This window comes from Aquila chrysaetos, chromosome 16 (assembly GCF_900496995.4).
Source record: "Aquila chrysaetos chrysaetos chromosome 16, bAquChr1.4, whole genome shotgun sequence".
Lineage (NCBI taxonomy): Eukaryota > Metazoa > Chordata > Aves > Accipitriformes > Accipitridae > Aquila > Aquila chrysaetos.
The window spans coordinates 17,181,921-17,193,971 of NC_044019.1; the positions used below are offsets into that span (position 1 = coordinate 17,181,921).

Here is a 12,051-nt window from a genome sequence, read left to right on the forward strand (position 1 = left end):
GATGTAAGGAAGGCCTTCACTGTGACAGTGGTGAGGCACTGGAACAGGTTGTCCAAAGAAGTTGTGGATGCCCCATCCCTGGAAGTGTTCAAGGCCAGGTTGGATGGGGCTTTGAGCAACCTGGTCTAGTGGAAGGTGTCCCTGCCCATGGCAGGGGGGTTGGAACTAGATGGTCTTTATGGTCCCTTCCAACCCAAACCATTCTGTGATTCTAGGATAAATCCAATGTGTTCACAAGCTGTGGTCTAGCTAAGAGATTGGAAAAACGTATCATTATACTATCAATGAAGAGGCAACTTAACTATAGATGACTATGAGCTTCATGTTCTGATGAATACAGGATGCAAACACCTCAGTACTCCGAGTATTACACCAATAGTTTCTAAAAAGCACATGGATTAAAATGGTCTGCACTTTTAATGTTGACTGTGATCAGAAGCTAGGCAGCTGTCATCCATTTAGCAGCCTTCAAAGCACTGGAGGGACAAACGCAAGAGTCATAATTTAGAAAGACCTTTCATTAACAGCATCACAAAAAAGCAAAGAAGAATTTAACCACACTGTTGAACTAAATTCAAAATACATCTTATGTCTATGCATAATGCTGATAGAAAAAAAAACGATCACTTTTTCTGTTGGAGACAAGTTGCTGTTAGCTGCAACTAGGCACACCACGCAGCATGATTCTGCTCAGAAGCTGGCATTACTTGCAAGAAAGCTGCCTACTAGGCAGACTTCAGTGTCTGCAGAAACCTACTTGATGTGCTTCTCATGACGCAAGTCTGGCAATAACGAGGTAGAGACCTTGAATTGTTTCTTCCCACCTATTTCAGCTCTTTCCTACTGTCCCACATTATTCCCAGTGATTTCCTGTTCCTTCCCTCCCATACCTCACCTTAGTGGAAATGGGACAAAAATTGTTTCGCTATCCCCCAAAAAAAAGCCTATTGATAACAAAGCTTATTGATAGCAATTCCCCACACTAAGTCTCTTTCACATAGAAATTTTTGGTATACTACTACCCACTTTGCATTGTTCCATTGCATTTCTTTGTCCACACTCTTGCTGTCTCATTCCCAAAGGCCAATCCCCACAGATTTCACCTAGATGGCATTTTAGGGTACAAAAATCCCCATCAATAGAACATGAAGTCACCTTTTCACAGACAGCTGTAAAGAGGATCACCCATTGAAAGTGCAGCACAAATACAGGAAGAACCTATCTATTTTGCTACCCCATAAAGACAAAAAGACGAGCTATTTGTACATGCCAAATGCTGGACATTGTAGCTAGGCAATCTCAAAAGATAGTGAGAAACAGTCAAACCACTAATCAAAAACTGCCAGAAATAACTAAGCAGACAAGACTTAAGTGTGAACAGTGTCTGGACAAGTCAGGAAAAAAAAAAAAAAGAGAAAATTCTGTAAATTAGCACATTTTACACATTGCCTTTATTCAAAAAATTTGAATAAACCAAAGGCTTTTATGCCACAAGCACACAGGCACCACCAACTTCTTTGATCTTCTCCTCTGCTCTTCTACTGAAGAACTTTGCTTTCACAATTACAGGCTGCTTGGGCAGCTTGCCCTTGCCCAGGACTTTGTAGTAGCCCTAGAAAGATTAAAAAACCCATTAAATGTTTGTGATCAGCTTGCAGACTCCTACATTCAGACCTGTCTTTTAGCATGCACCAGTTAAAACCATGCTCACCATGACCTCATTCAGTGTCTGTCTCCAATATAAAATTGGTACGAGTGAAAGAAAAATACCCTGCATGACCTAGTAGAGTTGCATTTGTTCAGAGAAAAAGTGGAAACTGTAAACTGAAGTTTTCCTGTAATTTAGAAGCTGTTTTTTCCCCATACTCCATACAGAAAATACGGTGACATCTGGTAAAGAGGTCACCAATCTTTCCCCGCTTTTCCAAAGGAGAGAGCAGTTGGCTGCACTTCCAAGACTATCTACTACCCAATGACTTCTGGTCAGTGCTCTTTACCTGTAGGACATCCTGGTACTTCTGAACAGAGCAGAGGACTCTTCTGCACGTCTTAAGTGTACAACTGAAGCTTTTGCAGCAACAGCTGTTCTCTACCACTGGAATCCTCCCATTTCATTCCTGTCCTTTACATTAAAAGGACAATCACGGCACAAGGTCCATTAATACTACAGCCGTTGGAAGTCATTGCTTGTTAGAAGAAGTGGCCTAACAAGCCAACACTGGTATCTTAATTTGGGACACAGAACACACCCACTTGGCAGACTAGTTAGTGTCACTGATTCGGTGGCTGGCTGAGATACGAGACATCATAGCCAGTGAATAGGGATCAGACATTTATGTCCGAGAACTACAGCACACCAAGACAATCACGCATGTTAAGATGTGACTCTAGTCTCGATATTAGAGAATTGACTTTATATAAATGAGACTAGTTCTGCCATGTTTTTATACATGCTTTCAGTAACATTTTAAACAGGTAATCTTTCACCATCTTCCAAAATAAGGGGAATCCCTGTCCACAATCACGCACAAGCATGAGAAAAAATTCTTACAGGAAAAAACATAACAGCGTAAGTACCTGTGTAACTACTTATAAGCCAAGATATTTGTGCCAAGAAGTTCGCAAATATTCAAGCATTGTAGCTTATTTGCAGTTCGCCATTCTCCTACTTGGATACACAAAGCCAAGTTACACATAAAGTGACCAGGAATTGCAGGTTTGAATATGAGCACAAACTTACCGAGCGCACAACATCAATGACCGGGGCCAGTCCAGCCTCGTTTTTTGCATAATTGAGCCTTGTCTGTTCACTGACAAGTGTCCATAGTTTATCCAAATTGACAGTAGGACAGAACTTTTGGTTTCTCTTCAAGTGATAGTGTCTCATGCCTACTTTTCCAAAGTAACCAGGGTGACTGTGAAAGAAACACATTCCTCATTAGATCACGTTTTTAATTCATCCTGAAAAAGTAGGACTACAAATTAACACCGCAACAAGCATCTTTCTTGATCAAAGTAATTGAAATGTCAAATTATACTTTTATTCATATTAACACGTGTAGTATTTAAGTGTAATAATCATTAGTATCCAAACCAAGGGAAAATTATTTTCTCTTGAAGTGTTTGTTCTCCCTTGAACTCACAACTCAACACCCCTTGGTGAGTCTGGTCCAGCCCTGTATTTCCAGGACAACCCCAACTCCGTGAATCCAGGGAGGGCTGCACTGCCTGAGGCGTTTCAGTGCTCCTGTCACTAACCTGGTGACTGACTGAGTCAAGAATGGTCACAGCCAGTGAATATAGATTAGTGGTTACTGTCCGAGTACTCTAGCACACCAGGACAACAGGCAGTGTCCAGATGTGACTCTAGTCTCGGCAATAAGTAAAGACAACATCCCTTACCTTTATAGTACGCACCTAAATAGGATGCAGTTTGGATTTAGCATAACATTTTGAATTTACATCACATTTTGTGTGTGCATCATTAAGCAGGGACCATGTTGTAACAGGCAAGTTTGGTCAAGTCCACTCAATGCTGCACTGAACTCTTAAAGACACCTGGTTTAAGTGAAAAGGCCTTTGGTTTGGGGGTAAATGGGGACACGAGTTGACTGGAGCTATAATCCCACACTTCATGTTAGAGGCAAAACCACAAAGGATTGCAAGGAATTTTTATTCACATACACAAGTTAGTTGTTTCTACTTCAGGAACATACATTTTGCCAGTATATATTTAAAATGTTAGCTTACTATTTATCAAAGTTAATCCTGTGATGGTGCATACCACCAGCATTACCACGCCCTCCAGGATGTTTCCTGTGTTTGCCTAAAAAGAAAAATTTAAGTTTGTTACGCTAAGAATATTATACATAATACCTGAGCTTAGAGGTATGTTCAGTGTCAATTCAAGCTAATTATTCTGACTCTATCCCCTCTTCTGCATTCACCTCAATTCAGTGAGATGAGGCAACTAAAAACTAACCCTACAGGAGAAAAAAAACCAACCATAGCACACCTCTGGTTACCTTACAGAGTACAAGACACCTGTGCTAGCGGAAGTGGGGTGACAAGAAAAGGTAGGAACGGCCAAAGAGTTAGAAGGGACACAGCGCTGCCCCGTAAGCTTAAGATCTCACACACACAGCCAGTACCTATTGCATGAGCACTACTGAGGTTAAGTTACAAATCCAGTGAAATCGAAAAGAACGCGCAAGACCTCTGATCAGCCCATCACCGTGGCATCTGCCCCCACAGCGCGAGCATCACCCACACGCCTGTGGGTGCGCAGCAGCCTCCAGTACCGCCCACCACTACCCACAGCGGGCGCGGGACCCTGCGCCCACCGTCGCGTTTTCGTGCGGCCCGTGAAGAACAGCAGCATCCCCGCAGCACCGGGGAGCCACCGACGGGCACGCGCTCGCTGAGGCGCCTGAGCCCACCAGCGGCCGCCTCTCCACTCACCAACGCGGCCGTGGCCGTGGCTAACGTGTCCTCTCAGCTTCCGGGTCTTCCTTAGTCTGGAGGGCTGCGGGAAAGCGGGAGAGCGGCCGTCAGCAAAACGGGCAGCAAGAGGCAGGGCGACCGCCCGCCCTCCCCCGCGGCCGGCGCTGCTCCGAGGCCGCAGTCCCCGCGGCGGCCGCCCAGCCAGGCGCCGTGGCGGCCCGGGCCCGCCGAGGGAAGGCCCAGTCGGCCTCGCCTCGCCGCACCGCTCTCCCCCGCCGCGCCCGGAGCAGGCCCCGGGCTCGGAGAAGCGCCTGCCCACCACCCCCCGCTACTCCCCGGCCACGTCCCGCCGCGGGAGCGAGGGGCGGCGGCGGCGGCGGCGGCCGCGGGTCCCCCCCCCCCCCGCCCGGCGCAGCCCCGGCGGCGGCACCCACCATCTTGTCGGCGTGCGCGAGGGAAGAGAAAGAGCGCGGCGCTCGCGAGAGCGGGGAAAGGCGCGGCGGGGCCGGGCGGGGCCCAGCTCTCGCGAGGCTTCGCTGAGGCGCCCGGAGCGGGGGCTGAGTCTCGCGAGATCCGCCGGGGCGGAGGCAGCGGCGGGGAAGGGAGGGGGTGGGGAGGGGCAGCGCCATCTTAACGAGGAGCGGGCTGGCCCCGGCGGCCGGTGGGGACCAGCCGGGTTCCTCTTCGGCGGCCTTTCGGGCGGCTTCCGAAACGCCGTGCCTTGCCCTGTCCCCGCTCCCGCCGTGCGCCGGCACGGCTCGGCGGTCACCCGCGCCTTCCGGAGGGAAGACGGCGGTCCCGGGCAGCGGCCGCCCGTGCCGGCGGGTTGAACTGAGCAGGCAGGCAGCGTTAAGGACTGCTCCGCCTGAGTGACGGACACAGCTCGCTTTCTCTTCCCTCTGCCGCCGGTAGCAAAAGTAGGGTTTTGAGCAGAATTTAGGAAAAGCGGCGAGCTGGGTCGCTTTATTAAACATCGACGGCAGTGGGAAAATAAATACTGTCTACTTAAACGCAACTATCTGCCACACAAGTGTAACAATTCCTGGAGAGTGTTACTGTTTCTCAAGCTTGTTTTTGATGTATTTTATACCCTAAGACCTTCAACAGGCCTTTAGCAGTTTGAAGCATTGGGGCTCGGTACTGGATTTGTTTTTCTTCAGGACTTCCTTCTCAGTTAAACGGTGCACTAGTAATGGCCCATGCTCAGGAGCACTGTTAGTTTTAACAACTAATAGAGAAGGGAAAATAATACACCCCCTGTTTTTCATGCACCTGATGCTCTCAAACACAGACCTCCAGACAACACTAGGTGTCCTGGTTTCAGCTGGAATAGAGTTAATTGTCTTCCTAGTAGCTGGTACGGTGCTGTGTTTTGAGTTCGGTATGAGAAGAATGTTGATGACACTGATGTTTGCAGTTGTTGCTCAGTAGTGTTTAGTCTAAAGTCAAGGATTTTTCAGCTTCTCATGCCCAGCCAGCGAGAAAGCTGGAGGGGCACAAGAAGTTGGCACAGGACACAGCCAGGGCAGCTGACCCAAACTGGCCAACGGGGTATTCCATACCATGGGACGTCACGCCCAGTATAGGAACTGGGGGGAGCAGGGGCGGGGGGAATCACCGCTCAGGCACTAGCTGGGTGTCGATCGGCGGGTGGTGAGCAATTGCACTGCGCATCATTTGTACATTCCAATCCTTTTATTATTGCTGTTGTCATTTTATTAGTGTTATCATTATCATTATTAGTTTCTTCTTTTCTGTTCTATTAAACCGTTCTTATCTCAACCCACGAGTTTTACTTCTTTTCCCGATTTTCTCCCCCATCCCAGTGGCGGGGGCAGGGGGAAGTGAGTGAGCAGCTGCGTGGTGCTTAGTTGCTGGCTGGGGTTAAACCACGACACTAGGATTGTTTTATATAGCCATAGTTTGAGGATGAACGTGGCACCTACAAATTTTTTTGAAACATGATCTCACCTTGTCCGGTACTCTCCTCTGACTCAAGTTACAAAAACTAGAACGACATGTTGATGGGTAATGCAATGTTTGAAAGCTTTCTACATACACGTTTAAAGTGCAGATGGAGAAAAATGGCTTTGGTGTGGGAGATGGGTTTTACACCGCGGCATTCCATGGCTTTTTCTTGCCTTTGCAGCAACTCTTCTCTGCAGCACTTCCTTCAGCCAAGGATGATGTTTTATCCATCGTTTTCTTAAGAGGAATATATATTTACTAGCAGCTGTTGTTTATAAAATGGCCAGAATCCACCTGTACAAGTGAAGTTACTCCTTCCACTCCGAAGAACTACGTCTAGAAGTCATTCTGGAACTTACAGTATATTATAAAGTAAAACTAACGGAAATTAACATTTGTGATTACATTTCCATTGAATCAAAAGCACTTGATATTTTACAGACATTTCACGTACACTTAACAAGCCTTTATATATACACCAGTGTGAGGGTGGTAAGAAAAAAAGGAAACGACTTCACCTTTTTATAGTGAATGACCCTCGATTTTGCTCTATGAGGCTGATAGCAAACCAGAACCACTGTCAGGTTAGGAACTGCGCAAGCCTCAAAGCCAATCTAACTAAAGAAATCACACTGCCAATGAAGAAAAATACAGTTTGTCTGGGTTTTTTTTAAAGGTAAGAAGCTTTAGATAATTTTCATTAGCTGTCAGACTTGCAAATATATCCAAGTATTTTATATTCTCTTCTTCAGGCTAAGGGAAACCTTACAGAATTTCAACAGGAGTTATGTTGATGACAAAGATGAACGTGATACCTGTGGGCAACATTCACAGCTGTGCAGAAGGCCATGGCAAGCTAACCATTCCTGTCCTGCTGAAGAGCCTCCACTGAAGTGGAAACACCACCTAAACAGATGGCAATTAATGCAAAAGAAAAGCAGACTTTCATGAAATGTAGGTGATCAGTTCATCAGAAATTTAGGCAAAGGCTGTCTGCTACAAGCTGCTTGTATTCTACTCTGATCATCTAACCAAGGTAGCACAAAACCAACCTGAAAATACCACAGTTCAGGAGCAGTATCTATGATACAATGACAAAATGTAATTTGCTGCTAATCCATGCGAAGAAAAAAAAAAAGTTTTAGGAGATGCTTCTGTTAAGATAAAATTAACAGAAAAGGGATATAGAATGCCTTGTCTCAGCCCTAGTGAAAAACATTGAAGAAAAACCAAACTACATGTCATGAAATAGCAAACCTACTAAAAGACATGTTCGTAATAACCATTTTATATTTTAATTACAAACTCATTAAAAAAATCACAGGAAAGTTACTGGTTTTGTACCTACTCAACATCAGAAACTGCAGAGGTTTGCAATGAATATAAACAAACAGGTGTATTTACAGAGTTTATTAGAAACCATACATACATACATCAGGAAAGGATGTACTGTACCTACTCATTGCAGCTTGCATGTCAAAGAACTGAGATCTCCTCAGGTTTAGCAGTCTTAGTGCAGAATGGATTACAAGTAGTTTACTGACCAGAGTTCAAACCAAGTGGAAGTTTTTTGTATTGTGAACCAAGTACCTTATTATCAAGTTACTTTGTTATTTCTTTCTTTTAAAATTAATTAGAAGGAAAAAAAAAAAAAACACCCCACAACCCAACTCCGCCACATGAAAGCAGCCCCCGTGTGTACAACCTCTCCCACGTACCCGAGTTCATTCATCCCCGCAATATTCAGGCATCAGTGTAGCTCTCACAAACATCCCGTGAAGTCAGTGGTTCTGCTGAGACAGTCAGCTGCACATAATCAGCTATTCATTTTTGCACCAAGCATAACTCAATTCATACTAAAGAAAAAAAAGCACCTGTTATTCTCAGGAATATACAAATATTTACCACAGTTTTCCTTGCTCATTACAAAATCAGTTACAAAAGCTTACAGCACATTATGTACAAATTCTACCCAAATACATAAAGGAGCCATCATCTGGCACACTGCCCAACAGCTTCGGTCATCACTTAAAGCTGCGGTCAGCTTGCTCCGCTGTCCTCCCGCATCAAACTCTGAAAAGCTGCAGATGTCTCACGTGCAGTGTCATAAATAGTCTTTGGGTCGGTATTTCAGCAGAAAGGAGTTAGTTCTTCTTGTGAAGGAACTTCATTTTGTTTCCTAAAGAAAGCACGCCATCAGTCTAGTATATACTGAAAAGCCAAGGGCAATCAAAAGTTACTTTGCAAATGGGTCTAATTTGCAATGTAATTGCTGTAGACTAACTCTTCTACTTCATACCAGCAGGGACAGCCAACTAAGAGAATCCTGACTGGTCAGGTGCCTTCCTTTTCTCCTCCTCCATTACAGTTTGGTTCCCCCACCCCCAAGTGAAAATTAAAGTGTTAACAAGAGTCATAATTAAATCTGGTTTTGTCAGCTTTAAGTATGCTTTCATTGTTTTCATATTTCCTATCACATTGAAACTGCCTGACTATCAGATTTCCCCTCAGGCAAGGCTTTTTAAAATTAATAAAAAAAAAAAAAGAGAGACAGAGACATGGAAATTCATTTCAGAAGTACTTTTAAAGATTTTCCTCACCAAGGCCTCGCAGAAACTTGTTTACTCCGCTTTGTTCCGTGTCTGGAAGCTCTTCCAAATACTGTTCAACCCTCTGCTCGAAGAGACCTGTGGAAGAGGGGAGAAAAGGGAGCCGGGGTGAGCTGTGTCAGGCTGGATCCGCTTCCCCCGGGCCCGTTGCGCACCCCCAACTTTTTACTTTTACAGTCCTTTCCCTCTCAGGCGCTGGAAAAAGTTACGGCCGGTAAGGGGCTAGCCCGTCTCACGCGGCATCGGGACAGGCACGGCGAGCGGGGTAGGGGGGGGGGGGGGGGGGGCGGCCCGCGCTCGTCGCCGGCCCCGCGGCACCCCTGCGGGCGGGGCCTCGCCCGGCCCGGCCCGGCCGCCCGCCCTCACGCCAGCCGCGCTCTCCGCTCCGGGACGTGCCGGCTCCGGGCCGCCGTGCGCGCCGCGGTGGAGCGGCACCGCCGGCACCAAGTTGCTCGCTCTCTCATCTCACGCCTTCCTGTCCGGGAAGCTTTCCCCCCGCCTCCGTCCTCCCATGCCGCTCCCCACCCTGGCCTTAGCTCCCGCTCCCGCCCCGCCTCCTCCCGCTCCCCGCCCCGCGCCAGGCGCGGTCACGGCTGCAAAGCTCCGTCCCGTCCCGTCCCGTCCCGTCCCGCTCCACCGGGCGCCGCCCGGGCACCGGGGGGCCGGGCCCGACGCCCGGCGGCGCCCGCGCAGCTCCCGCAGGGGGCGCTGCAGTGCAAGGCGCGCCCGCCCCGCCCCGCCCCGCCCCGCCCCGCGGCGGGAGCGCGCCGGCGGGCTCTGCGGGCTGCCTCCAGCAACCGGCGAGAAATCGACCTTCTGCGTGGCTGGGCTTTATCTCGCGAACGCTGTCACGTTTTTCGCCCGCCAGCGCTGGCAGACAGCCTCCGGGGTGGTTTCCCGTCAGGGCTGGGCTGCGCCCTCCGCAGGATCGTTCCCAGTTCACCCTTGAGTGATTTAAGGCGCTCGGATGGGAACGTTCTTCTGCTTGAAGCCTTTGTATTGTCACCGCCATAGCTACGATCTAGGCCCACAAGAGGCGGGCGGTGCGTTTCGGGAGCTGCGTCGGCCGTGCAGAACTTGCTCAGCCCTGACAGTAGATAGAGATGCTAACCACGGGACCCGCGCAGAACACAGGTGACCCGCGCTCCAGGAGAGAAAACCACCCTTACCTTTTGCCCTGCATTTTCTCAGCTCTCTGTCCTGGATGAAGCCAGCAAACATTTGGGATTCCATGAAAACTTCCAAGAAGCGGCGGATACTCTTGGAGGCCACAGATTTACGGAAAGCCTCCCTTTGGAAGACACGCTCTCCTTTTTCATTCTGGGTTAGGAACAGGGAATAATGGCCAACTGTCTCCACAAAGAATCGGATAAAAACCTCAGACACTAATCCATTCAGGGTGTTACATTCTGCAAAATAAGGCAGCAATAAGACACCAAAATCAGCTGCTACTGGAGCTGTCAGCATTGTCATTCACACAGGGCCGGGTACCATCATCTAGCAGTTTACTGCTGCCATGCTAATAACTGAAAGGAGTTATACCGGCTCCTTGCAGACCTGGGTATACATCAGATAGGGTAAGAGCTTTATAATCAAGAGAGCCAGTCTACATAATTGGTGTTTCATAACCAGGAGTCAATGAGAAATACAAATCCTCAGGAAACAGCTCAGAAATTTAAAAATTTTGTGGGTGCATCATCAAAATTATACCTCATATTTTAACTCGAGTAAGTTTTCTTGAGAAGCTTCTGAATGACTCAGAATTAAAATGTTTGCTCTGGGGATAATAAGACTTTACCAAGAACTGATCAAAAAGGGTATGTTGTAGAATTTGGGTTTTCATCATTTCTGAGATGTTAAAATAGTTTTACAAATGTAACACAGATGAGTAGAAATAAATTTCAAAAACTGAAAAGGGGCCTGTTTCATACCTTTTAACCACAGGCATTTAAATTCACCCTGGGCTGTTTTTATAATTGCTGGAGAGAAATATGAACCTTCAGAGGCAACTCAGCCCCTCTTGCACTGAAACTATTTTGTGGAGGTACCTGCTTCTCTCCCCTGAATACACCAAGCGCCAAGAGCAACTCCGAACTCAGACACACCCCTAAGCATGTATAGTTATCTGGATTGAATTAGGGCCAAGTTAACCGCAAGCCTCTGTTTGAGTAAAGGTCTAGAGGTACTCATGGGAGTGCATGTCATTTACAAAGAAATTAAAATAGATCGCTGACAATGTATTACTGTGGGTTGATACTATCAGTCCCATTCCCCGTGTGTTCAGAGACTATCTTTGATGTTGCAAAAGGTATTTGAGTACTAAGGTCCCATCTTTCCTTCTCCTGGATGGAAAGTCACAATACTACCTACCTGCTTGTTTATACAAGTCCCTGTTTCCAAATGAACTTACCATCATCTGAATCACTATCTGAATCCTGATTTATCAGTTCATTCTTTCTCTCTAGAGCCTGCTCCAGAGCAGCTTGCAATTTTCTAGGTAATAGTGTGTCTTCATCATCCATCTGACAGAGGAAAAAAAAAATCTTTAGATCACGTTAATCTATGCAGCAACTACAGCAAATACTTTTGCAAGGTTTAAAATTTAGAAGAAAAGCTGAAAAGTAGTATCTGCTACTGTCATGCCTCCATAAACAAAATAATGAAAATCTATGTGCAACTATCATACATTTCTAAAAAAAATTTCTTGTCACTCTTAATGAGATTAAAGTCAGGAATGATAATCCAAAGAGCAAGGTAAATATACAGAAACTTGGAATCTGCTCTTTACATGACAAAGAGTCCAAATAGTTGTTTTTAACTAAATACACATCATGCAAAGCCTAGCTACATGTACACACAGCTGCTCTAGTTAGTTCTAGGCAGCTTCTTTGGTTCTTGACAGTTGTTTTTACTTATATTCTAGTATAACGTGTTTTCCGGGTTTTCCCCGTGTTGCTCTCTTCATCTTATTTAATGCTTGTTCAGCAAAAGCAGGTAGACACAAGAATCTTAGCTCTGCAATCACCATTCA

General features: G+C 46.6%; 2 protein-coding genes and 2 non-coding genes across 8 annotated transcripts in view; all 4 read right to left on the reverse strand.

Moving 5' to 3' along the window:
• Positions 1-1,428: 1,428 nt before the first annotated feature.
• Positions 1,429-5,007, reverse strand: RPL27A (ribosomal protein L27a). Its single transcript, XM_030039883.2, has 5 exons — positions 4,878-5,007; positions 4,462-4,525; positions 3,751-3,826; positions 2,741-2,915; positions 1,429-1,612 (listed from the first exon to the last, which is right to left on the reverse strand). The coding sequence occupies exons 1-5, from the start codon at positions 4,878-4,880 to the stop codon at positions 1,484-1,486; spliced, it is 447 nt and encodes a 148-aa protein (XP_029895743.1). The 5' UTR covers positions 4,881-5,007; the 3' UTR covers positions 1,429-1,483.
• Positions 2,267-2,398, reverse strand: LOC115352241. The gene has a single exon (XR_003927042.1). It is a non-coding gene; the product is annotated as a small nucleolar RNA SNORA3/SNORA45 family (small nucleolar RNA).
• On the reverse strand, positions 3,246-3,377 carry LOC115352240. Its single transcript, XR_003927041.1, has one exon. It is a non-coding gene; the product is annotated as a small nucleolar RNA SNORA3/SNORA45 family (small nucleolar RNA).
• A 2,799-nt stretch (positions 5,008-7,806) lies between the features above and the next one.
• Positions 7,807-12,051, reverse strand: part of DENND2B (DENN domain containing 2B) — a 182,077-nt gene continuing 177,832 nt past the window's right edge. For all 5 annotated transcript variants that reach the window (XM_030039877.2, XM_030039874.2, XM_030039880.2 and 2 more), the window contains 4 exons: positions 11,431-11,542; positions 10,190-10,429; positions 9,012-9,098; positions 7,807-8,590 (listed from right to left, as the gene is read on the reverse strand). In XM_030039877.2, coding sequence (XP_029895737.1) covers positions 8,556-8,590; positions 9,012-9,098; positions 10,190-10,429; positions 11,431-11,542 — 474 coding nt within the window. In that variant the 3' untranslated portion in view covers positions 7,807-8,555. The remainder of the gene's footprint in view (positions 8,591-9,011; positions 9,099-10,189; positions 10,430-11,430; positions 11,543-12,051) is intronic.

What these genes read in the sequence shown, in the direction of transcription:
- RPL27A (XM_030039883.2), bottom strand. An exon ending in CCACGGCCACGGCCGCGTTG is followed by an intron (nt 3,827 to 4,461) that starts GTGAGTGGAGAG and finishes TTTTCTTTTTAG; the next exon opens with GCAAACACAGGAAACATCCT. An exon ending in AGGATTAACTTTGATAAATA is followed by an intron (nt 2,916 to 3,750) that starts GTAAGCTAACAT and finishes TTTCTTTCACAG; the next exon opens with TCACCCTGGTTACTTTGGAA.